The 27,437-nt window shown below is 45.4% G+C and overlaps 1 protein-coding gene across 1 annotated transcript; it reads right to left on the bottom strand.

The window, feature by feature from the left end:
- Positions 3,641-8,925, bottom strand: CYTL1 (cytokine like 1). The gene is made up of 4 exons (XM_005681894.3): positions 8,363-8,925; positions 5,902-5,946; positions 5,625-5,753; positions 3,641-4,286 (listed from the first exon to the last, which is right to left on the bottom strand). The coding sequence occupies exons 1-4, from the start codon at positions 8,513-8,515 to the stop codon at positions 4,203-4,205; spliced, it is 411 nt and encodes a 136-aa protein (XP_005681951.1). The 5' UTR covers positions 8,516-8,925; the 3' UTR covers positions 3,641-4,202.

Below are 27,437 nucleotides of genomic sequence, written 5' to 3'. Positions count from 1 at the left end.
GTTTGCTGCACCTTATCAGTTGAAAGACTGACTATCGTGGGTTGAATTTTGTCTCCCTAGAAGACACCCTGACACCCTAACCCCTCAGATCTATGAATGAGACCTTATTTGGAAATAGCATCTTTGTAGACGTTATCAAATTAAGATGTAGTCACACTTTATCCTAAACTAATAATTGGTATCCTTGTAAGAAGAGGACATTTTTGTTTCTTTTGCTTTTTTTTTTCAGCTTTATAGAGGTATGATTTTCAGATAAAACTGTATATATTTAAAATCTACAGAGTGATGATCTGATGGAAGTTATACTTTGTGAAATAACTCCTACAATCTAGTTAATTATCACATTCTATCATTACTTATTTTACTTGTGTATGGTGAGAAATGCTTAGAATTACCAAACATGCTACCAAATTTCAAGGGCACAGCGCAATTATTAACTACAGTCAGCACGCTGTACATGACATTCTCAGAGATTATTCTCTTATAACTAAAGCTTTCTACCCTTTGACCAGTATCTCACCATCTTCCCCACTACCCAGGGCCTGGTAACTAGCATTCCACTGTTTTTATGAGTTCAAGTTTTTTTTTTTTTTCAGGTTCCATATATAAGATCCTACAATATTTGTCTCTGACTGGCTAATTTCACTTAGCGTAATGTCCTCTCAGTTCATTCATATTGTTGCAAATGGCAGGATTTCCTTCTTTCTCATGGCTGATTAATCATTATATATAGCCATAAAATTCTTTATCTGTTCACCCATCAATGAGCATTTAGATTGTTTCCATGTCTTGGCTTTTGTGAGTACTATTTCAGCGAAGGTGCGTATGCAGATATCTCTTTGAGTTCCTAATTTCCTTTCTTTCAGAGATATTCTCAGAAGTAGGATTGCTGGATCATACAGCAGTTCTATTTTTAATTATTTGAAGACCCTCCATACTGTTTTCCATAATGACTGTACCAATCTACACTCCTGCCAAGTGTGTTCAAGGATTCTCTTTTCTCTGCATCCTTGCAAAGCTTGTTGTCTGTTGTCTTTTTCATAAAACCCACCCTAACAGATATGAGGCGGTGCTTCATTGTGGTTTTGATTTCCACTTCTCTCATGATTCATAGTGAGGAATGATCATCATTCAGATGATCCTTTGCCCCTTTAAAAATCAGATTGAAAGTGAAAGTGAAGGTCACTCAGTCGTGTCTGACTCTCTGAGACCCCCTGGACTATAGTTCATGGAATTCTCCAGGCCAGAATACTGGAGTGGGTAGCCTTTCCCTTCTCCAGGGGATCTTCCCAACCCAGGGATCGAACCCAGGTCTCCCGCATGGCAGGCAGATTCTTTACCAGCTGAGCCACTACTTGGAATTTTTTGCTATGAGTTGAAAATTTTCTTATATACCCTGGGTATTAACTCCTTATCAGATATATGGCTTGCAGGAATTTTCTCTCATTCCACAAGTTTCCTTTTCGTTTTTTTTGATGGCTTCCTTTGTCGTGCAGAAGCTTCTAAGTCTGATATAGCATCACTTGGTTACTTTGCTCTTGTAGCACGCATGCTAGATTGCTCTAGTTGTGTTCAACTCTGTGTGACCCCATGGACTGTAGCCCTCCAGACTCCTCTGTCCATAGGCTTCTCCAGACAAGAATACTGGAGTGGGTTGCCATGCCCTCCTCCAGAGGATCTTCCTGACCCAGGGATCGAACCCAGGTCTGCTGATGCAGGCAGCTTTGTTACCATCTGAGCCACCAGGGAAGCCCATGACTGTGCTTTAAGTGTGATAACCAAAAAACCATTGCTGAGACCAATGTTAGGGAGCTTTCCCCCTATGTTTTCCTCCAGTAGTTGCATCATTTCAGGTCTTACACTTCAGTTTTTGATCCATTTTCATGTGTAGTGTAAGATAGGGTTTTAGTCTCATCCTTCCCTTGTGACCAATTTTCCCAGCACCATTTATTGAAGAGACTGTCTTTTCCGCATAATGTGTTCTTGGTAGCCCTGTCAAAGTTATGCACGGGTGTATATCTAGGCTTTCTGGTCTCTTCCACTGTTCTATGTGTTCTGATCCATCCGCCTGTACTATACTGTTTTGACTATAGCTTTTAGCATAATTTGAAATTAGGATGGGTGATGCTTTGAGCTTTGTTCTTTCTCAAGATTGTTTTGGCTTGAGAAAACAAGCCAAACTACATATGGCTTGTTCTGTTTCTGTGAAAAATGCCAGTGGAATTTTGTAGGGATTGTCTTAAATCTGCAGATCCCTTTACATGTATGGACAAGATTTTTATTTTAATGGTATTAATTCTTCCAATCCATGAAAATGGGATAACTTTTCATTTATTAGTGTCTTCCTCCATTTCCTTCATCAATTCTTATTGTTTTCAGTGTACAGGTCTTTTACCTTCTTGGTTAAATTAATTCATATGCATTTTATATTTTTTGATACTATTGTAAATGGGATTTTAAAAAATTTCCCTTTCTGAAAGTCTGTTGTTAGTGTGTAGAAACGCAACTGATTTTCGTATATTGATTTTCTCTCCTTAACTTCAGTGAATTCACTTATTAATTCTAACAGGTTTTCTTTGATGAGGTGTTTAGCATTTTCTGTATTTATGATCATGTCATCTGCAAACAGAAAATTTACTTCAGGAAGAGGGGATTTTGGACACAGAGACACAGACGCAGGATACATACCATGTGTTGACGGGGAGAGAGATTGAATTGATGTGTCTACAGGCCAAGGAATGCCAAGGATTGCCAGAAACCACCAGAAGACGGGAAGAGACAAGGAAGGACCCTCTATCCTAAAGCCTTCAGGGAGAGGAGGACCCTGCCAGCACTCGATTTAGGAACCTCTAGCCTCCAGGACTATGAGACAATACATTTCTCCTATTTAAGCCCCAGTCTGGGGTACCCTTTTACAGCAGCCTTGGGAAGCCAGGACAGTTATGCTCTGCACTTGTGCTTCTAAATGGAAAAGCATAGCTTGCTAAACCATGCTCATAGATCATCTAAGTCAGAGACACGAAAGATCAGGGAAGGAAGGAAAGTATGGCCCATGCGTACAAAAGGAAGGAGAGAAAACAAAAAGATCCCCGGTGTGGCATGTGAGCTTTTAAAAAAATCAATCTTTGGAAACCTTTTCAACAATCCAGTTACTTAACAGAGATGATACTGTTGATTTCATGAATTTATTAAGCAAGCATCCTTCACCTGCAGAAAACCAGCCTGGGTCACTGGGGAGAGTGTGGGCTTTGGAGCCCCTGTGTTCAACCCAGGCTCCCCACTTACCGGCTGGTGACCTTGGGCAAGTTACCTAACCGACATGAGCCTCAGCCTCCTATGATGCCCATGTCTAGGTCTGTGATGAGCCCTCTCTGAACCAATGTTTATGAAATGTCAGGTACCGCACTGCCATGGATACAATGCAGGATACAGTCTTCCCCAAACATAAACTGGAACATCTTCTGATGCTTTGAAAACAGATTTACACAAGTGGCTTGAAACAGACCCAGAAATACCTATGCTTGATGGAAAGAGGGGAAAAGACGTATCTTGCTAAAAGCAGCGACTTGCAGGAAGAGCATGAAATAAACACCTTAACACCCACCTTGGACGGAATACAGCAGGACACATGTTTCTCACTGTAATGATAGTCTTTATTTGATTTTCATCACCTTTCAATGAAAGAGTGGTTCCCATCAGCACTATGTCATTACAAACCTTACAAATACATCTTACAGGCAGTGAAATTTCTTCTAAAAAATGAAAGTTAACTGTAAGGAACATTTGTAGTTGAAAAAGGTATAAAATAGAAGCGTGATTAAATGGAAGCAGGTTTCTATCAAGAGAGAAAAATGGTACCACCACGCCATTAAAGTAGTACTACAAACATACTATTTTGCTTGTTCTCAAGCTGACTGTTCATACGAGAGACGCTGATTTGCCCTTTCCTTCTCAGTGACCAAATCAACATGCTTGTGTATCTAACCATCCTGGCAAGATAAAAACAAGGGGGAATGAGAAGCAAAGCTTCTAATTATGTTCAGAATTGATTCCAAGGTAGAATCACAAGCTGTGGTTTCCAGAAGGTGAAGAGAAACTCGTGAGTTTCAAGGAGAGCTGTGGGAGCCACAGCTTTAGCCTGTTGTGTCTGGGCAGCTGACGTAACTTCATGCCCCCAGGTTCTGTCTCTGGTCTGAACTGCCTTAGCTCTGGTGATCCGGGAGGACCGTGGTCACTAGGATTGGGTATTCTAACGCGTTGCAGTCATCCGACAGGAACACCAAATCCTGAAAAAGATAAGCAATAAACAGGAGCATCACTGAAGATGGCCACAGAGCCCACGCGCAGCAACAGGGCTCCTGGCTATCCTCAAAGGCTGTTCAGTTGTTCCCCTTTGTGTGAAAACATCACCCGTTGAATCTCATATTCCTCTGTTATTGAATTCACATATGTGTGTTGGGTTGACCAGATGGATAGATAGATGGGTAAAGAGCAACAACTCTGGGCCAGGCATCAGGGATACCAGGAGTAACAGCACTGGGTCTCACCCTCAAACACTTCAGAGTCAATAGAAGCGTTCTCAAGTTGTATTACAATTATGTTTTCTTCCTCTCTCCCCAGCACCACCAAGCAGAGAGAGGAATGAAGAGGGAAGTGGTGGAGTAGGAAATGCATGTCTCATCCCTGATGCAAAGTAACAAATACATCTTGTTAGAATATGTCTTTATTTTTTTTTTTTTTTGGCCATGCCAGGTCTTCTTTGCAGCATGTGGGATCTAGTTCCCTGACCAGGGATCAAACCTAAATAAATCTTAATAAAACTTAAAGCTAGAAATCTGAATAGCTGAGTATTAAAGTTTCCTGGGTCAGGCCTGGTGCTCTGCATTCTATGTTTAGTTACCTTCTTTATATGTTTAATCGCCTTGCTATAGATCTTATTACCAAGGAGTTACTGCAGCGACCAGCACACACATGGTCAGGGTGTAGGTACTATTATCCTCCCAATGATCTCAGGAGATGGGTACTCTACATGAATGAGGAAACTGCGGCTCAGAGGGGGAGAAGGTGCGAGCCTCCGGAAAGCAAGACAGGGATGAAGACAGGGGCTCAGGTCCTCCGGGAAGCAAGACAGGGATGAAGACAGGGGCTCAGGCCTGCCTGATGCTGAAGCTTGTGCTCCGAAGACCACATGGCCCAGCTTTCTACATCTAGCCAGTGTTGATTCTCTGCTCTTCCTGTCTCCTTCCCCTCTGATGCGGAGTCTTCCCATCCCCGAGCACACCCAAAGCCTCTCCCCTAGAAAGTCTCCTCTAACCCGGTCTCCAGGGCATGGGAGTTCTCAGAATTCCACAGTTCTCATCTCACCCCATTTGACTGCTGGCAGAATCTGTTCTATACGATTTTCATATGGTCCTGGGTGCTGCAGGTGGGGCTGGTGGAGGTGGGGAGCCTCGTCGGAGTCCCCAACCCTTGGCAAGAGCAACAGGGTTGAGGAAGGGCTTTGTGAACTGGAAGCACCCCATAAGCTTTTCTCTTCCTCCTGCTGATTCCCCTGTTCCCCTAACCCTTCTCTTAATTTCTTGACCCATAACGAGTAGGAAAAGAACGTTCAACGCGCCACTCACTCTCCTGCAGAACGAGTTCATGATGGTGTACAGTTTCCGCACTTTGTCCTTCAAGGCATCCACCTGGGCCACCTTCCAGCACTGGGGTGATGCCACAAAGTCCCGCAGCTTGGCCAACACGCAGTAATTCTGCAAGTGGATAACAGGGAGGGGTCTCGTGGGAGAAGTCAGTAGTCAGAGGGCTAGGAGCTGGGGGTGGCTGGTTCTGCTTCACCAGATGTCTCCCTACCCCCCGACCCTGCCCCCCAACCCCCTGCGACAGGCAGACCACTCTTACGTGTATATCCAGATACAGCCTGGGCAGGTATCTCACACACGCCTCCTGTGGAAAGGGAAATGGCTTTCTGGGATGCCCACAGGGACACACCCCAGCCACAGAAGTCTCTCTGCCAGCCCCCAGACAGCTGGGCCAGCCCCAGATCCCCGGGGACTTCCTTGATGCCGACATGCACATACAGTCCTGTACCGTCTGCCACATTCCCCCAGGGTCAATTGCTCTTCTAGAATTTGACTTCTAGAATGCAAACTTTATGTCATATACTATGAGTTAGGGAACTGTTTCATATATGCGTGTAGAGAGAGGGAGATGTATATAAATATGTGTCTATATATATGTATATGTATATTTAAACAGTTCTATAACTATAGTCTGAGGGCTTCCCAGGTAGCTCAGTGCTAAAGAACCACCTTGCCAATGCAGGAGAGGCAGGAGACGCAGGTTTGATCCCTGGGTTGGGAAGACCCCCTGGAGAAGGAAATGGCCACCCACTCCAGTATTCTTGCCTGGAGAGTCTCATGGACAAAGGAGCCTGGCAAGCTACAGTCCATGGTACCAAAAGAATTAGACATGGTGTAGTGACCGAACATGCATGCATGTGTAATTGTAATCTGGATATAGTAGTACATGTAACTTATGCTACAGGAATAGGAAGCTGTATATATATATAGTTATACTTTTATATCACTCTGCTTCCCTTTTGCTTCTGTGCTGGCCTGCAGCCCGAAAACCCAGATTCTGGTCCTTTCCAACCAGTAATTCCCTGTTGCCGGGGATAGATCTCCTTCTTTTTTGTGACTCAGTTTCCCAGTTGTGAGGCTAGAGAGTTAGAACACGTAATCTCTCCACTTCCTTCCAGCTCTGAATCTATGCATTTTAAGTTTTAAAATCATGTTGGTTTTTTTTTTTTAAGATGATTGCTCTATGTATTTGGGCTTCCCAGGTGGTACTTGTGGTAAAGAATTCACCTGCCAATGCAGGAGACGTAAGAGACAAGGGTTCGGTCCCGGGGTCGGAAAGATCCCCTGGAGGAGGGCACGGCAACCCACTCCAGTATTCTTGCCTGGAGAATCCCATGGACAGAGGAGCCTGGCATTCCATGGGGTCACAAAGAGTCGGACATGACTGAAGAGACTTAACATACATGCACGCTCTGTGCACCAGTGCTCGACATATCTAATAGCAGGGAATCTGTGGATAAAGTAGGATGCTTCAATACAACCAAGTGCTATTTCAAAGGAATGTTAATTTGACGGCATTGTTAGAAAGTAAACTGCAGAACCGCTGTGCTCTTTGTTTCGATTTGTCTATGCACACAGACACCTGGATCGGATACCTACGCACAGATCAAGAACTGAAATCCTATTCTCTGAATGTGATGGCAGCAGGTCACCTCTAGGTGGTAGGATTGCAGTAATATTTATTTTCTTCTTTGTCTTGTGCCTTTTCTGTTTTTGAGGTGTATGAGCTTCATAACTTAAGAAAAAATACTCATTACTTAACTTTCAAAAAGAAAACACAAAGGAGGTGTTAAGGTATCACAAGCCCCACATCTGAGGCTTATGATGAAGGGTTATGTGAAGGGTTCACAAGTGGTAAAGGGACACTTTTAAATTTTGCCAGAGCTTTGGAGTTTAACTCAGTTTGTATCTACACTGGAAGAGCGGTCAGGAGGCCAGATTTTAGCTCTGGGTGGCCCCTTAGGGACTCTGGGTTCCGAGCCCCTGCATCTTCCGCTTGACAGGACAGTGAGAGCAGTGGCTGAAGGCCAGGACTGTTGACACTGCGCAGACTGTCTGCATTCCATTGCAATCTTCCAGCTGCCCGCAGTGCGTCTCACCGCTCAGGATGCTGAGATTCTCTGATTCGGCTGGATAATTTGCTCAGGTCCCATAGCAGGTAAGAGGTGGGGCTGGTTCAGGAGTCACCCCATTAGCTCCCACTGGGTAGTGGGGAGAATAAACAAGCTGAACTCCTTGGTCCTCCTTAAGTTGGAGTTCTACACTCTGTGGGAACTTTTCTTCTCTCTCTCTCTGTCTGTCTGTCTCCCTTTAGATTTTAAAACAGATCCTCTTGATATTTGCTAGCTTGTTGCTCTTCAGTCGCTAAGTCGCGCCCGACTCTTTGGGACCCTATGAATTGCAGCAGCCCAGACGTCCCTGTCCTTTACTATCTCCCTGAGGTTGTTCACACTCATGTCCATTGAGTCAGCTAGTTATAAACAGAAGTTCTGATGTCTTGGATTGCATTTTCTTTGTAGTAAAGAGGAAGCACAAACGATGGACATTTAATAGGACGGGAATAAAGCACCAATACCCTGGAAATTAACATTGACTGGAAAAGAAAAAGAGCATTTCCCTCCCCCGGTGCCCCTCCAGCCCCCAGTCCAAAGGCAAATTTTTGAAAACTGGGTCTGCATGGACCTCCCGTCCTCATTCAGGTGGGGGCCGAGGACACTCACCGAGGGCTCAGTGGCCTGCAGGCTCTGGAAGTCAGAGGTGATCTCCCGGCTCAGGGCCAGCATCCGAGAGTAGCAGGTCGGGGGAGCCGGCCGTGTGGCGGGGAGCCCAGCCAGGAGCAGCAGCAGCAGCAGGGGGAACAGCTGGGGTGTCATGGTGCAAAGGTGGCCTGACTGCAGCCTGGGCCAGCTGCCCCTTTAAGCAGAGGTTTGGGGGTGGTCCTCCGTGACTCCTCCGTTTCCTGTGGGGCCCAGCCAAGGCCAAGGCACGCCTACCTGGCTGGGGGACACTGGAGCCTTTCAGACCTGAAGCCCCCACCACCCCTGTTGAGAGAAGAGGCTGTCTGGGCTGGGGTGCTGGACACTTGGAAAGGAAGCAGGGTCTTCCTCTCACACAACGAGCAATAGAATTTTCTCTCTTGGCAAGCGTTCTTCCTGAAGTGGCAGGACTGGTACATGAGGGGAGGACAAGAGAGAGACTAGATGGATGAGTGAGTGGTTCAACGATCGGGCAGTCAATCCTTTCAGTTAGAATGGGAACTGTTTTGTTTTTTAAACTGACTGATCTCTTGGAGCAGAACTGGATGGGATGGGGGTTAGGGACTAGAAGTGATGGATCGAGCGTCAGTGATCCAGAACTTGGGATCAGGCAGTTGGGTATCACCATCCACCCGCCACTGACTGGCCAGCTGCCCTCTGAGCAGCTGCATCTCTGCATCTGGAAGATGGGCTCATGCTAGTACCTGAGATAGGGGTGTGGGAGCATCCCCCAGGCTGGTCCACTTCAGGCTCCTGGCACAAGCCCTGGTACAGAGCAGACCCTCAGAAAGGGTGGGTTCTCCAAATGTCTCTCTTTTTTATTCACTTGACTGCACCAGGTCTTAGTTGTGGCCTTGGATCTAGTTCCCTGACCAGGGATCGAACCTGGGCCCCCTGCATTGGGAGCACAGAGTCTTAGCCACTGGACCAGTAGGGAAGTCCCCTGAATACATCTCTTTTAGCAGTGATGCTCGGCAGGCTGCTCTCCTGTAAACAGAGGAGCATGGGTACCAGTTAAAGGAATAAGCGCTGCACTTAGGTGCGCAGTGGATCGAGTGTCACCAGCTCCTTTGATGATCTTGGGAAAGTTTCTTAACTCTTCTCTCTTCTTAGCTAGGGATGATAAGAACATAGTAAGGAATAAAAGATGCTGAGCTATTATCACAGCTGGAGCTAATGTCACTGTCTCCTTTCCTACAAGCGTCCCTGGGAGGCAGGGACAGAAAACAGTCCCATTTTCCAGGTGGAAAAATCGAGGCTCACAGAGCTCCAGCAATGTGCCCAAGGTCGTAAAGCTGGAGGCAAATGGATCCCATGAAGCTCTGTGCTTTACCTGTTTCTTGTTCTCCCACCTCACAGTGTGGAACTGGGGAGGAGCAGGATTCTTGCAGTCAGGGACTGAGCTCTTGGGCTATCCAAGACCAAGGAACAAGCTGGGAGAAGGAGCTGTTGAAAGAAAAGAAGAGTCTTTCTTAACACCAAGCATCGAATATGCACCAGCATGAGGCATCAGCCTCATTTATACAACTACACAGATGTTGTCGCAAATGTCACGAGCCTTACAGAAAGTCAGTAAAGTGGGTGGGGTTATTCCCATTTCCCAGATGGAAAAACTCAGGGCCTCAGGGGCAATGAAACTGTCTAAGATCACAAGGTCAATAAGGAGAGACAAAGCTGTGGACCTATGTTTGCCTGTCTACAAAGCTTGTCTCACTGCAGGGAGGGCAAAAGAGGAGGCAGTCAGGCACACATTCCCGGAAGAAAACAACCAATGGGGAAGACCAGAGGGTTAAGGGAAAGGAGCATGGTGTTCTGGATGTGGGGCAGCATCGAGGATCAACAGCAGGGATGAAAGTCCAGCTCCAGCCCCTCCTTGTCTCTGCCCTGAAAAATCACTTCCTGATCCTGGTGCCCATCCTCTGTCCATAAACAGAGCAGCACCCCCCGGGGCAGTTGGAGGTCCTTTCCCACCCTGACGTTCTATTTTGCTACTTTTCTGTGTTCAAGCCCCAGGCAGGGCTCACAGCTTTGCCTTCCTGTTTGGTTTAGGGCCTGTTCTCTAAACGCTTTAAGTGAGAGGGCCTGGGGACTGCCTCTTGGGTGTCCTCTCAGACTGGGCGTGTGTTTGGAGGTGCAAGAGGCAAACACAGATGTGTTTTCCTTCTGAATGAAGGGGTCTCCTCACTCCCTCCGTGGTGGTGCCTGGGGCGTGGGCCTCCCTGGCAGACAAATCAGCCCCAGCCGGGAATTCCAGTCTGCTTTGAAACACCCCAGGGCTTCTGGACGTGCTCATGGAAGGAGCTTTAAACTCAGGACAGGGAAGAAAAACAAACCCATGCAGCAAAACAAGTCCTTGGACCGTCCGATCAAAGAGATGTCGCTGTGCTGGAAAATAGGCGTTTCTGCACACTTGATGGTGAGATAAATGTGTCGCAGGGAGACCCGGCCTGGTTCCACCCTGGACACGTGTGTTGCTGTTGATGGGGCTCCTTGGGCAAATCAGAAACACCCTCTGCACCCTAAGCACCAGACATCCTGCTAAGCGGATCCTGTCTGTCTTCCCACGCACCATGTGCACCTTCTGCATCTTGGCTTGTCAGCACTCAGCACCCAGCTGGGCAGAGCGGATGCTCAGGAAAGCTTTGCTGAATTATACTGGGGACTGTTAATTTTGTTACTCAAAGTGAGGCACAAGTTCATTAAGAAATGCATAGAGCACAGCCTGACTCAGCTCCCCTGGCAGAGAGGCTAGACCCCACCCTGGATGCCAGCGGTCCCTGGGTTCCCCTGTGTTCCCCTGTGTGTGTCTGCTCACAAAGGTCTCCTGTGACACTGCCCTGCCTCCTATAGCCAGCCCCCTTCTCCGGCCCCTTCCCCAGCCCCTTCAGCATCAGGTTATTCCATCTGGAACGTGAATGTTAAAAATCCAGGCTGGAAGCTCCCCACAGACTAAAGCCTTTGTCTTCTTCCAGAGGTTTCTCCCAACCCCCTTGATGCAGATGAGGAACAGAGGTCCCATCACCGGGACTCCATCATGCCGGGAGAGCTGAACAACCACAGCTAATGAGGGGATGAATGTTTCTCAGCTAGAATGGTATCTTCCAGGCATTTTCTTTAAAGGGAGTCTTCATTCATTCTCCGGACTCTATTTATCTAGAATCTAGTGTGTGCAGGCCTGAGATAGACATTAGAATAAGAGTGGATGACAGGAATGCTGTCCTCAGCAAGGAGAGGGAAGACCAATCCACTCACTGAACACACAAGGGAAGGGGTGTGAAAATCCTGGTGTTGCAAGAACCACTCCCTGGGGATGGCTGCCTCTGCGAGGCGTGTTGTGGGGATGTGGGACAGGCCTGGGTGTGAGGATAGGGGGGTGTGAGACAGTGAAAGAGAAAGGGAATTTGGAAGATGCTATGCTGCAGGCTTTTTCAAAGACAGAGGAAGAGGCCACAAGCCAAGGAATGCAGGAAGCCACTAGAAGATGAAAGGGGGGGGGCGGGGAGAAAAAAAAAGCTTGTTCCCTAGAGCCTCCAGGAAGGAACAAAGCCTGCCAAGACCCTGATTTTAGTCTAGAGAGACCCAAGGTGAACTTCCATCCTCCAGAATTGTGAGATAGTCAATTTCTGTTGGTTTAAGTCATTCCGTTTATAGTGATTTTGTTACAGCAGCAACAGAAAACTAACATACCGTCTCTCTGGGGTTCTGTAGGAGAACAGAGATCAAGGCTGCAAGGAGCTTGGAAATGATCTGCCTCAATCCACCTGGCTCTTGGGCTTCTTTTACAGCTTCCTTGTTAAGCGTTCATCCAGAGTCTGCTTGTATGCCTCCCTGGACAGGGAGCTCATTACTCTTTAAGGCTCCTTTCTGTGATCTAAAACTCCAATACCTTCTATTACAGAACAGCCCTGGGTGGTTCTCAGCCCTCTGTCTGTCTATCACCGCTTGTCCCTGTCCCTCAGCATCGACTCTTTTTCCGAGCAAGCAATTTCATAAACATTTTCCCATGGGCAATGACTTCAAGATCTTTTTCCACAATTACATCTATATCTCTATCACCATCTCTTTGCCCAGGGTCCTTTCTCCTTCCAGGAGCCATTCCAAAAGCAGACATTCATGCTGGCCGGCCTCTGTTTCATATTTCCCCCTGGTTCCTCGAGACCTGGGAGATAGTCTGAGGTCTGTGGCCTGGTCTAGGCCAAGCTCTTTAGCCATCTCTGCCAGTCTTTCCCGCACTTTTTATCAGGCATTGACTATGATGACGATGGCAGTAATGATGGTGATGATAAACTAATCCTGGAATGCTGCCTTCCTCCCAGTCCTGTGCAAGGATTAATGCATTTGGTCTAGTCTCGTCATTCAACGGCACTGAGGCACAGAAACGTAAAGTTACTTGAATCACACAACCTTAGCGATCCCTAGGGCTTGTGCTTACCTCATGCAAGTGATCTTTGGCCTTCTTATGTGCCATTCTCTCTTCTTGCAATGTCTTTCCCCAGCCTTGCTTGTTCCTGGTTTGTTTCTTCTTATCTGCCAGACCAAGCTGAAATGTCACTTTCTCCAGGAAGCCTGACTGGCTGGATTAGGTTCCTTCCACTTGCCTGCACAGGTTCCCGTGGCCCCTTCACTCTCCTTGGTTTTGACACGTCCACTTGTTCGTCTATCCCCTATGGGCAGAGCAAGTGTCCTCTTTGTCTTTTTGTCCACAGCAAGGAGGCCAGTAAACATCTCCCCACTAAATGGTAATGACTGTTCCTTTATCCATCCTGGTGTGTATCAGTGGGTCTCCCACTAGCTGGAACCCATATTGGAATCCAGCCCTCTTTGAAAGGTCTGATCAGAACTGTCACCTCCTTTGTTTGGGTCCCTCTTGTGTCAGTTAGGACTAAAAGTTGTGAGTTACAGAATGCACAGCTTGAGATACCCATGGCCAGATTTTTGGAAATATTCAGCTGGAACATACCGGCAGTAGTGTGGAGCTCAGGAATGGTTTGATCTAGGAACTCAAAGAAGTCACCAGGAAATCATCTTATTCTGTGTCCCTGTTCCATGCTATGATCATCTTTTCATGTGTTAGCTCTTCCAGACTAAAATCCCTGCTTCTTCAACCAAATACTACTCCAGGTGTGAAGGTATTTGTAGACATGATCAAAGTCTATAAGCAGTTGAATTTAAGGAAGGGAGATTATTCTAGACATTCTAGGTGGGCTTGATTCAATCAGTTGAAAAATGTTTAGAGTAGAGCTGAAGAAGAAGATCTTCCCTGAAGGAGAAGAAATTCTGCTTATGGAATAGATTCAGTCCATCCCTGTGAGTTCTAGCTAGCCCTTCCTCACAGCCTGCCCTGAGGTTTTGGACTTTCGTGGCCATCCACCACAACCATGTCAGCTGATTCTTTAGGGTAAAATAATCTCTTATAATGTCTCTGCTTCTGGTTCTGTTTCTTGATTGAACCTGAACTGACACATATGTGACTGACTCCATCCAGGTGTCTGTGTGGTCACAAAGTGGCTGCCGGTAGAGTCTATCACATATGCTATCCCATCCTATCCCTGTAATCCAGGAAGGACACATGCCATCTCATCCCCTTGACCACTGAAGGAAATCCTGAGCTTTGTGCTGCTAGTAGATCCTGCTGTGTCTGTCTTGTGACCTTGTATTTTCATAGTCTGGGACTCCTTTTTAGCACTTCGAGGTAAAGAGCTCTCAACTTTTTCCTCCTGGCTGTTCAGACTGGCATATTCCATAAGCGATACAGGTAATGAGGGAAATACTTGTGTTCTCAGCCCTAGGGAGTTGTGGGAAATTCCTGAACAGACCAGAAGAAATAGGAACTCTTTGTTACTTGGCTCAGACACAGAATCACACCTTTTCCAGTGTTCTGTGTGTTCTCGCCCTATACCTGTTTATAATGGCAGTCAAGGCCAAAATGGCCAAGGCCAATGTCAGATCTCTCTTGCCCAAATTCCAGCCAGTAGCTGTTTTTGCCAGCCATCGGAAGAGCCTGGTGGCAGTTTCCATCCTGTGAAAAACATTTCAGTAGACACACAAGGAGTCTGAGATGCTGACAGCGGGGGCTGGCGGTGGAGGCCACTTCTCTAGCAAAGAGACCACCTCTGGGTCCCTCCTTCCTGCCTGCATTCTGAGGTTAGAAACTAGGGGCCAGTGATGCCTGTGCCGTCCTAATCCAGCAGTGACAGCTGGGAGGTATTTGAGGGAGGGGTGTAACTTGAACAACCAGCCTGAATGTTGCTTCCAGGGTTCCTGTTGACAGCAGTGTTCCTTTGGTTAAAAGCCTCACACATCCCCTTGTTTGTGTGCTGTGTTTTAAGCTTGTTCCTTGCGCTCTTGGCAAACCCCAGTGGAAAGTTGGCCCACATGGTCCAGGGTGAAGGAATGAAGACAAACACCGAGACTGGGTTTTGCTTTGGGGCAGTAATTCCGAAAATAATCCCACATTTTAGAATAGAGACCCCTCTATAAGCCTCAAAACATGGGTTCAAATTTTAATAGGGAACAGAATGCAAGACAAATTCTCCCAAACATTTTCTTTGGGTCTGTTTTTGCAGAAAAGACTCAGAAAAAGTCCTTCAAGAAAAATCCCAGTTTGGCTTTGCAGAAAGAGTGCAGACATTGGAGGGATACAGACTTTAAATCTCACTTCTGTTATGTAACTGTGCAAATCTTGTCACCCTTTGGTTTCCTCTGAAGAGTGGGGTTTGTAACATTTATCGCCCAGAGTTCCTGCGAAGATGAAATAAACATGGAATAGCTGGAATGACTGCGAGGGCTGTGGTTTTCATTTTCTTTATTTTCATTTTTCCGACCGGCGCCCCCCACCCCACCGAGTTATGGACCTTGGTCACTCACTCCATCTTAAGCCAATTCTTCCCTCCCCACCATGGTAATGGTGATAGCCCATGCAGGCTAAGTCACTTCAGTCCTGTCCGGCTCTTTGCGATCCCATGGACCGTAGCCCACCAGCTTCTTCTGTCCAAGAGATTTTCGTAAACAAGAATACTGGAGTGGGTTGCCATGACCTCCTCCAGGGGATCTTCCTGACCAAGGGATAAAACCCATGTCTTTTACTTCTTCTGCATTGCCAGGCGGGTTCTTTACCACTAGCTCCACTTGGATGGACCAGCTAGCATCCTTCCCTGGGATGAACTGATGGGTGAAGGAAGGAAATCATTCTCATTCCACCAGTGTCCCTATGTGATTGCCAGTAATTATGTCTCCTGCGCTGGAGTGGCCTTCCTGCTGGAGGAGCTGTCAAGACCTGAAGCAGAGCTGGAAGAAGGATGGAGAAATGGGAACCTCAGTCATACAGTCATAAGGAACTGGGTCTGTCAGTAATCTGAATGGGTTTGGAGTCTGAATGAGTCTGAATGGAACTACCTCCCTGATTCTAGTCCCAAAGGCCCAGTCCTGTAATTCCCCCTTGGACTCTGTAAGCCATCCTGGGGTCTTTTCTAGCTACAGACCTAGGGTTTCCTTTTGGTTAGGCTGGTTTCAGTGAGGTTTTTTTTTTCCTCTGTCTTGCAAAGAAAAAGGTCCTGATTGATAGAGTAACCAGCGGAGTGCCCAGTGGAGAACTGGTGCTCGCAGCCATTGGCTTCTCTTTGACGATTAACCATTTGGGGCAATCACTGGTGCTCGTCATCAAATACATCCAGTTTCTTCTTTCCTGAAGCCATACCAAGATTGAGCTTCCCTGGCCCCTTGAAATTATGTGAGGCCACCTGAGTTATTTTGTGCAATGATACGTAAGAGGACATGATGGGTTTTGCTTTCAGGCAGAAGCTTTAAGAGACGGCGCATGCTTTGCTACTTTCCCTTTCTCTCTGCTATGCGACCACCGAGTCAGAGATGGTGGCTGAGATGAAGACCTGGAGCTGTACCCCAGCCCCGCTGTGGTATGGACTAGGGTTTGTTTGTTATAACAGCAGAACCTAGCCCAGCCTGACTGTGGTAGACAGAATTCGACCATGCCCTCCAGACCCCTGTAGAACTCCATCCCCTTGAGTGTGGGTGGAGCCCATATAGGCTGGAACATCACTTTAGTGGTTTGGTTAATTATATGGCAAAAGGAATCTTGAGGATGTCCTGAAGATTACTAACCAGTTGACTTTGAGTTACTTGAAAAAGGGAGATTACACAGGGGAGCTGATTCAATCACACCAACCCTTTAAAAGCAGGGAGTTTTCCCAGGTTGGTGGAAGAAAGTGAAGTCAGAGAGACTCCAAGTGTGGAAAGAATTTGATTTGCACTGCTGGTTTGAAGGTGGAGAGGGCCACACAAGAAGGAACGGGGCAACCTCTAGGAGCAGAGAGTGGCCTTGGCTGGCCTCCAGTCCAGAAATGGGAACCTCAGTCGTACAGTCATGAGGAACTGGGTCTGTCAGTAATCTGAATGAGATTGGGAGCAGATCCTTCCCCAGAGCTCCCAGACACGCGACAAAGGCCAATGCAACCTGCAGCGAGGAGCCCAGCTGACTCCATCCAGACATCAGCCCTCCAGGGCCAATAACTAATAAACGGGTGCTCTTTTAACCTTTCGGGCTTGTGGTAATTTGTTACACAGCAATAGAAAACAAATACAACAAGCAATACATTATTACTTGAAGATTATTCCTTGAAGGATTATAATTTTTCAATTTAATAACACATGTATAATACTCCCCAGGCTGCCCTTCAGTGGTTTATTTGCCAGTGTCTGTATCAGACTCAGGATTTCCTGATGGAGGAGCTGAGCTGATCATCTCTGTGTCCCCAGGCTGAGCAGAGACCCTGGATGGATGCTCCAAGACAAAGTAAAGGTGACAAACGGCGTCACATCCCACCATGCCTGGTCTGAGGACCCGGAAACTGACAGCGGCCAATATGGGTGCAGAGCTCGCTGATCACGTGGTGCTGTTGTTAGGGCACTGGGCGCACGAGCCACTGCGACCCTCAGAAACCCCCAGCCAGGTGACCACTGGCACCAGCACATCCCTGCTTCACAGGGGAGGCACTAGCAAGGCAAGAATCTGAATAACTTGCTCAAGGTCACACAATTAATTAGAGTGAACCAGACAAGCTGGCTCAACTCTGTGTTGCTAATAACCCACTACCCTGCCAACTAAGAGAAAGAACTCAATAAAAATTTGTTAAGGGACAGAGTGAATGGACATGAGTTGGAGCAAGCTCTGGGAGTAGGCGATGGACAAGGAAGCCTGGTGTGCTGCAGTCCGTGAGGTCGCAGAGTCGGACACGACTGAGCGACTGAACTGAACTGAAGGGCCAGAGTGAAGGTGAGAGGGAAGAAAATAATTTCTTTTTATGCTAACAAGCTGTGTGATACTGGGCAGCTTGCTACCCTATCTCTGAACCTTAATTTCCTTAGAAAATGACGGGTGACTATTATTTAAGGTGATGTCTTGGATTTTTCTCCATGCTCATTGTGGTGATTCATTGCTTTTAAGGGACGGGTTCCCAGCCTCCGAGATCTAATGCCTGATGATCTGAGGTGAGCTGATATAATAATAATAGAGATAGAGTGCACAGTAAATGTAATGTTGTTTGAATCACCCTGAAACTAACATCCCTACCCCAGTCTGTGAAAAACTGTCTTCCATGAAACCACTTCCCGGTGCCCAAAATGTTGGGACTGCTGTTTTAAGGCATCGGTCATGGACACAGTGAGTCCTCTCTGCCCTGGGCAGGACCAGTCTGCCAGCCACACAGCCTGAGTGTTGGCCTATGGGCACACTGGGCTCTGAGCCACCCCTTTGCAGTGTGCTTTGATCCCACAGATTTCAGTGCCCCGAGGCCCCTCACAGGGAGGTAGGTGTGAAGACGGAAGTGGGGTACCTGGTTCAGGCAGAATGGGGGATGCTCACTCAACAGTAATCTCCCTTCCCAAACCCTGGCTCCAGGGCACCTGGAAAATTCCCTGTTGTTAGCAGATACATGTTGTGTTAGAGATAGTATTCAAAGATACTTTCCCCCTTTCTTTTGTTTACAGGACGTTAAATGATTCGCTTAACTGATTCCTTTCAATAAATTAACAGAACAGGTTTAACTGAACGAACATGCTTGTTGTGATAGAGTCACATATATACAGCCAAAGTTCTTTTCAGCTTAGGACCTGAGACCAGGAGCCGGTTTTGGCTCCTGATCTATGAAAAATCTGTACCACTGTTTCCATCTTCAATTATTTCTTTTATAATGAAAGATGATCCGTTTCTCCTGTAATGTCCTAAGTATTTCCAGAGCTATGCTACATTCCTCTGCACCTATGAAAAAAAGTGTATTTTTTTAAACGTTTAATCTGTTTTTGAGTGTCAAGTTCAGTGGTTTAAGCACATTCACAATGTTATGCAACCGTCACCACCATCATCTCTAAACCCTTTTCATCTCCCCCAGCTGAAACTCTATACCCCGTAAAACACTAACTACCCCCCGCTTCATCTCCCCCAGCTCCTGACCTACACCATTCTGCTTCCTTGTGGTGGGCCAGCTTGATTTTGAGGTTTCAACTTGAACCAGAGATCTAAGTCACTTTCTTGCTAGGTGAGTTCTCTATTTCCTTACCTGTAAATTGGAGACAAAGCTGATGATCACCCTTCTCATGCTCAGGGCTAGGAGAGGAAGAAATGGTAGAGACACGCAAAGCCCTTCGATCAGCCAGTGCCTGGGGTAGGGAGAGCACCGTGGGCTTGCTGTTATTATTACTTATGTGATTTCCAGGAACTTCCCTGATGGTCCAGTGATTGAGACTTCGCCTTCCAATGCAGGGGGTACAGGTTCTGGGAACTGGGATCCCACATGCCTTGAGGCCAAAAAACCATAAAATAAACAATAGAAGCAGTACTGTAACAAATCCAATAAAGACTTTAAAAATGGTCCATGTCAAAAATACCTTAAAAAAAAACCTCACGTGTGTGTGTGTGAGTGTGTGTGTGAATGTGTGTGTGTGTGAATGTGTGTCTGTGTGAATGTGTGTGTGTGTGTGTGTGTGTGTGATTTCCATCCCCCAAAATACAGTTTCCACCCCCAGCTCCTCAAGTCACTGGACCGTGAGCTGCTTGGGCACTGGGACACACCATCCTCATCCCCAGGAGCTGGCCAAGGCCTTGGACCTTGTGGAAGGACTGAGAATGTGGGTGGAAGAAATGAATCAACAATGCCCTTGTCCCTTTTCCTCCCATAACATGAAATCCTGGGAGGCCTTGCCCCAGCACCACCACCATAAACAAGAGCCTCTGAAACCTCCATTCATCTTCCTGGTCCTGCAGATTCCAGCCTTTGCGAGGTTAAGGCTTCCTCCCTCGGGAAGCGCTTTGAGTGTTTTGGCCTCCGTCCTTTCAGGAAGCCTCGAAGCCAACACACACCCAGGGCAGGAAGTGGGCAAGAAGGACTTAAACCTTGGGTGGAAAACATTTCACCTCTTCAGGAACCATTTCAGAAACTGGCTGTGCGTCCACATTGCTGGCATGAGGATTCGTGTTAAGTGTGACCTACTACTTTTTTTTCTTTTTTCTTTGAATAGTTCCTTTCTTCCTTCATGAAAAGGCCATAGTTTCTGAGAGGGCAGCTAGCTTAAGGCACAGAATCAGGAAGGTAAGGAGGGCAGAAATGGGTTCGAAGCACTTTTAGCTGTAGCTCTCAATACTTTTTGAGCAAACATCCCAAGAGTTGGGTATAAATCCTCATTTTACTCTTGATGCTCTTAGATTCAAAGGAGTCACATGTCTTGCCAAAAATACGCTGCTGGTCAGGGTCTGGAGGGCTTCCCTGGTGGTTCAGACAGTAAAGAATCTGCCTGCAGGCTGGCAATAAAGCCTAGATCTTCTGGGTCCCAGAGCTGATGCTCCTCACCGTTTGCTCCTCATCTTCATTGGCTGGGGGTATCCAAATATGCCAGATACATACATATAGACTATATTTACTCACCATAGACTTTCAGATTATTTTGCACACTGGGCTGAATTCACTGATGCACAGGAGATGTAGGACCTTAAAGATATTACAAAATTATGAAGGAGTATCGCATACATTTCCAGGCAGGTCACGCAGATTTCACGCCTGTTACTTTTAGGTCTTCCTAATTCTGTTTCAGCTAAATCTCTGCATTCTTATTATTTGCTTATTCATCTGCTCAGCAGAGCTTTCAACAGCAGCTGGGCCTCCTACATCTACAGAATTAGTCTTGAAAAATGTACCGGAAGATACATGGAAGGTAAGCAAGCCTTTCTCAACAACTACGCTATAACAATAACCTCTTATGCATGGGCGTCACATGTTGGTAAAACACGTGCCCCTTAACAACGAACTTATATACTAAACAGAAATAGACCCATAGACATAGAAAACAAATTATGGTTGCCAAAGAGGAAAGCAGAGGAGAGGGAGAAATTAGGATTTTGGGATTAACATATACAAAACTACTATATATAAAATACAAACCAACAAGAACATCCTACATAGCACAGGAAACTATGCTCAACATTTTGTAATAACCTATAAGGGAAAAATTATATGTATATGTATGTATGTATATATAGGCTTCTCCAGTGGCTCAGTCAGTTCAGTTCAGTTCAGTAGCTCAGTCGTGTCTGACTCTTTGTGACCCCATGGACTGCAGCATGCCAGGCTTCCCTGTCCATCACCAACTCTCAGAGCTTGCTCAAACTCATGTCCATCAAGTCAGTGATGCCATCCAACCATCTCATCCTCTGCCGCCCTCTTCTTTTGCCTGCAATCCTTCCCAGCATCAGGGTCTTTTCCAATGAGTCAGCTCTTGGCATCTGATGGCCAAAGTTTTGCAGTTTCAGCTTCAGCATCAGAATATTCAGGACTTATTTCTTTTAAGATCGATTGGTTGGATCTCCTTGCAGTCCAAAGGACTCGCAAGAGTTTTCTCCAACACCACAGTTCGAAAGCATCAATTCTTTGGCGTTCAGCTTTCTTTGTAGTCCAACTCTCATATCCATACATGACTACTGGAAAAATCAGAGCTTTGACTAGACGGACTTCTAATAATGTCTCTGCTTTTTAATATGCTGTCTAGTTTAGTCATAGCTTTTCTTCCAAGGAGCAAGTGTCTTCTAATTACATGGCTGCAGTCACCATCTGCAGTGATTTTGGAGCCTAAGAAAAAAAAATCTGTCACTGTTTTCATTGTTTCCCCATCTATTTGCCATGAAGTGATGGGACCAGGTGCCATGATCTTCGTTTTTTGAATGTTGAGTTTTAAGCCAGCTTTTTCACTCTCCTCTTTCACTTTCATCAAGAGGCTCCTTAGTTCGTCTACACTTTCTACCATAAGGGTGCTGTCATCTGCATATCTGAGGTTATTCATATTTCTCCTTGCAATCTTGATTCTAGCTTGTGCTTCATCAAGCCCGGCATTTCTCATTATGCACTCTGCATATAAGTTCAATAAGCAGGGTGACAATATACAGCCTTGTCGTACTCCTTTCCCAAGTTGGAACCAGTCTGTTGTTCCATGTCTGGTTCTAACTGTTGCTTCTCGACCTGCATATAGATTTCTCAGGAAGCAGATAAGGTGGTCTGGTATTCCCATCTCTTGGTGAATTTTCCAGTTTGTTGTGATCCAGTGGCTCAGTGGTAAAGAATCTGCCTGCAATACAAGAGACACAGGAGATGCAGGTTCGATCCATGGGTCAAGAAGATCCCCTGGAGGAGGAAATGGCAACCCACTCCAGTATTCTTGCCTGGGAAATCCCATGGACAGAGGAGCTTCGTGGGCTGCAGTCCATGGGGTCACAAAGAGTTGGACATGACTGAGTGACTGAACACATACACACAGAGACACACACACGCACATATAAGTATATGTGTAACTGGCTCACTGCAATATACCTGAAACTAACACAACATTGTCAATCAATTATACTCCAATAAAAATGTGCCACAAATGTGTCATTTTCTCTATGATGCCTGGGCTTCTGAGCATGCTATTCCCGTGCCTGGAACAACTATTCCCTGCTCCCAACCCTAATGCATGAGGCTCAGACTTCTGGTGACTGGAGTGTCTGTTCCCTGACAAAGCATTTTCTGATTCCAGGCAAGAGGAACCACTTGCTGTGTTCTCTCCCCTAGCTTCTCATGCTTCCCTGTCCGTTTCCTGTTCTTTTCTGTACACCTTCTGTATTTCTCCGAGCTGAATCCTGAGCACCCAGCACAGCAATTGAGTCCAGAAATATTGCTGCTATTCTCCCTTGGATTTCAAGAATAAGTGACATATCGAACACATTTTATCAACAGCCTTTGTAAATACCACACTCTGCAGTGTGTCCTGCGGCAGATTTCTTACCACTGCTATTGCTGTCACAATGACAGTTTCGTCCCATGTTTTGCAAAAAAAATCAATCTGCGCACTTAAAAAACTTTACCTGTTGTGTGCATGTCAGGTGTTTTTCAGAATAATCTTCACGTTTTCCTGCTTGAACTATTGTTCAAAAATAAGCAAAATATCGAGCAGAGCTCCCTGGGCTATGTAGGACCTTGGTGGTTATCCGTTTTAAATATAGCAGTGTGTCCATGTCCATCCCAGACTCTCATGTTATGTGGCAGCCAGGATAGGAGGGGAGTTTGGGGGAGAATGGACACATGTATACATATGGCTGAGTCTTTTTGTTGTCCACCTGAAATTATCACAACATTGTTAATCTGCTATACTCCAAAAAGCTTTTTAGCATCGTTATACTCATTCAGCTGATTCTTAAGTTGGTCTCAGCCCTTGAGTAAATTTGTCAGGTGGCTTGAGGAGCATCTTGGGCTCTTCTCAGGCTCCATCATCAGACAAGGGTTGCAGATGCATTTTTGTGGCAGTCTTGCCACAGAAGTCCGGCAAGAGTCAGGAGCAAGAGTCTTCATGGAATTCTCCATTGATGGCTGATGTCTGCTTTCCCTCCCTCGCCATCAGTGACTTCCTTTGAATGATAATAAAAATGCATTTTTGTGGTTAAATGTAAATTTGGTTCCAGAGTCCCACAGACATTTGGAAAACTCTGCTTATATCTGCAGACTCAACTAGGGGTGGGAGTGGATTTTAGTACATGGCTGAACACTCAGAGATTAAAGCCTGACCGCCTCTGCTGGATATGCTGGGCTCAATCACTCACCATTGACATCATTTCAGAACCACGCAACTTCATATCACCGTTAAATTATCTGTAACACACTTCCTTCCTTCCTTTCACTTGTAGCACCTAATAGCAACCATTTCATAGGAGTCTTGATGAGTTTCATCAAATAAATGAATAGATGAATCTGTCTCTGAGCCTTTACTGTTCGTATATTAAAAAGAAAAATAATCTTATAGGATGATTAAAATAAGTGATTGTTTGTAACATGCTTATTATACTAATCAGCACATGGTAATTGCTCAATAAATGGGCAAATGGTGACTGAAACATTCCTAGTCCTTGTGGGGGCTGGAGGAGGGATTGGCATATCATGCAGACAGGAGGAAGGGGCTATGAAAAGAAGGACAGTTCATTGAACAATAATGTGTCCTTCCCCAATATTTCAGGCAAACCCTTCCCACCTATGTCCTGCCTGAACAGAAGATGCCCTACTGTCCCAGGAGGGTAGAGGAGGAACACTTCACTTTGTCAGGGTTGGGCAATAAGTGGGGTTGGGGCTGGGGGGTGGGAAGGGTGGGGGGAAGTTGGGAGTTACTTGCACATAAGGAGAGGACTGAGCTGGACCCTAGAGGCTTGTCAGGGGCCCCCCCAGGCAGGGAATAAGAGCCAGGCATCCCCAGCAAAAACTTGGACTCATACTCAGAGAGCTAAAGGGTCTTTGAGAACATTTATATTCAAAGTCAGTAAACTTGGAATGTATTTGCCTCAGAAATACAAATTAAAGTAATTGTAAAATTTTTAAAAAGTTAATCTATGGCCATACCACCCTGAAAGCACCCCATCTTGTCTGATCTCGGAAGCTAAGCAGAGTCGGGCCTGATTAGTACTTGGATGGGAGACCGTCTGGGAATACTGGGTGCTGTAGGCTTAAAGAAAAATTATTCTTCATGGATGTTTTCTTTTTTAATTTTTATTCTTACTTTATTTTACTTTACAATACTGTATTGGTTTTGCCATACATTGACATGAATCCACCACGGGTGTACATGCGTTCCCAAACATGAACCATAACATCTCTCTGGGTCATCCCCGTGCACCAGCCCCAAGCATGCTGTATCCTGCATCGGACATAGACTGGCGATTCGTTTCCTACATGATAGTATATGTGTTTCAATGCCATTCTCCCAAATCATCCCACCCTCTCCCTCTCCCTCTGAGTCCAAAAGTCTGCTCTACACATCTGTGTCTCTTTTGCTGTCTTGCATACAGGGTCATCATTGCCATCTTTCTAAATCCCATATATATGTGTTAGTATACTGTATTGGTGTTTTTCTTTCTGGCTTACTTCACTCTGTATAATCGGCTCCAGTTTCATCCATCTCATTAGAACTGATTCAACTGTATTCTTTTTAATGGCTGAGTAATACCCCATTGTGTATATGTACCACAGCTTTCTTACCCATTCATCTGCTGATGGACATCTAGGTTGTTTTCATGTCCTGGCTATTAAAATATTTTTCTTCTATCATATTCAAAATTATGTTTTAAACTAAAAGGCAGAATATAAATTATCACAGAATATAAAATATAATTTAAAAATTGCTCATGTGTGTTTTAAAAAATATTTTTCTTCTGGAATATTCAAAATAATTAAACTGAAAGTCAGAACATAACTTATCACAGAATATAAATTATTAATATAATTACTAATTATGCATTATAATAGAAAAATTAAAATGAAAATAGTTTAAACCAATGAGAAAGGATTTATTACTTTGAAAATGTGATGAAATGTCATGGACTATTCTTAGGAAATACTGTAAAATTTTCGATTCCAGTATTCAATGTCGATCCAGTTGCTAATGTAAAGAATCTGTAAGACTTCCCTGTTGGTCCAGTGGTTAACACCCAGAGCTTCCCCTGAAAAACGTGTGGGTTCAATCCCCGGTCAGGGAAGTTCCACATGCCATGTGGGATGGCCAAAAAACAGGAATCTATATCACACTTTAAACAAATTCTATCTAGACACACACATACCCAAATAAGCACAAGATGAATATTTTTGCTGTTGTTGTTCAGCTGCTCAGTTGTGTCCGACTCTTTGCGACCCCATGGACTGCAGCATGCCAGGCATGCCTGTCCTTCATCATCTCCCAGAGCTTGCTCAAACTCATGTCCATTGTGTCAGTGATGCCATCCAACCATCTGATCCTCTCTTGTCCCTTTCTCCTCCTGCCTTCAGTCTTTCCCAGCATCAAAGTCTTTTCTAATGAGTCAGCTCTTCTAATCAGGTGGCCAAAATATTGGAGCTTCAACTTCAGCATCAGTCCTTCCAATGAATATTCAGGATTGATTTCTGTAGGAATGACTCGATCTCCTTGCAGTCCAAGGGACTCTCAAGTCTTCTTCAGCAAAGAATATTTAGTAATGCAAAATGTTCCTCAGCCATCCCATGCATTCTTGCCCACTCTTGAGTGCCTCTGGATCTGCCTACCAGAACCAAATGAGAGATGGAAATGGATCCTCTGGCCAGCAGGAAAACAATACTCTGTTATGCAGGAATCTGATGGCTCAGGAACTCCAGAGCAGGGGTACCATGTGTTAGATCATTTGTCTTTTCTTGTAAATAAATCCTTTGGCTGTTCCAATCCTCTTTACTCTTGGAAGCAGTGTCTGTCTCTAGTATCAGCAGTGAATCAACTTACAAATCTTGGAAACACTGGCATGCGGCCACGTTTTGTTTTTAGAAGATGCCTGAGATGCCGGGAAGTGTTCCTGGGTTTCTGAGCTGTCTTTAGGATTATGGGACGTTGTGTGCTAGCTTCCTTGGAACGGAGGCCCCAGGAGTTCTAACAAGTTGCAGGTGTGTTGATGATTTGCCAGGCCAGCTAACAGCGGGGGTGGGGAGGGCAGTGCAGAAGAAGCCCCTCGTGCTTTGGTCTAAGGAGAACACACACTCTTTTCTATTAGATTCTGATTGAGGGTAGTTACTGCATCCTAGATCAGTTTATCTCAGTTTGAGTTAAGGGCAATTTTAATTCTTTGGAGTACTGATCACTTCCTGAAATATTTTGTTTAAAAATTTAAAAAAAAAACTTGCTTTCTTGTCTGTCTTTCGTCTTGGAATGTAAACTCTGCAAAGGGAGATTATTTTTTCTGTGTTCTGCCTCGCCTTGAGCAGCATGTAGTAAGATCTTGAAGAATATATAGTGAACAACTGCAAAACTGATAAAGGTAGCTTGATGGCCCACCACATGCCAAGGTGGAGGGGGCACTTAGAAGCTCGCACAGAGCCTGGCACAGCAGAGGACCACTGATTCTAAAAGAGATTCAGACTTGTTTTGCCTGCCTTTCAATTGTTGGTTCACTCCCTCACTCAGTCCAGACTGACCTTGAGGACTTGAGTAGCCTGCTTGGATCAGGAGATAGCAAGCCCTGTGGGGTCCCCTCTCCCATGTAGAGGCTATACTTTTCACTTCCCAAGACCAGAACCATTTCTTTTTTTCAAAACTGTGTATCCCATCCTTTCAATGTATCTCATATCTTTTTGTTGTTGTTGTTATTGTGTTAGCTTCTGGTGTATAGCAAAGAGATCATGTTAACTATATATGTATACTCTCTTTCATATTCTTTTCCATTATAGTTCACTGCAGATAGTAATGTAGTTCCTTGTGTTGTATGTATAGTAGTTTGTTTCTGCAAATCCTAAACTCCTAAATTATCCCTCTCCCACCTTTTCCTCTTTTGCAGCTCTGAGTTTGTTTTCTATGTCTGTGAGTCTGTTTCTACTTTATCAATCAGTTCATTTATACTATTTTTATATTCCACATTTAAGTGGCACCATATGATATTTGTCTTTTCGTCTCTGACTTACTTCACTTAGGATGATAATTTCTAGATCCATCCATGTTGCTGCAAATGGAAGCAACATTTATTTATTTCTTC

This window comes from Capra hircus, chromosome 6, assembly GCF_001704415.2.
Source record: "Capra hircus breed San Clemente chromosome 6, ASM170441v1, whole genome shotgun sequence".
NCBI classification, from domain to species: Eukaryota; Metazoa; Chordata; class Mammalia; order Artiodactyla; family Bovidae; genus Capra; species Capra hircus.
The sequence above is the reverse complement of the archived record's forward strand: the minus strand, read 5'-3'. Positions and strand labels throughout refer to the sequence as shown.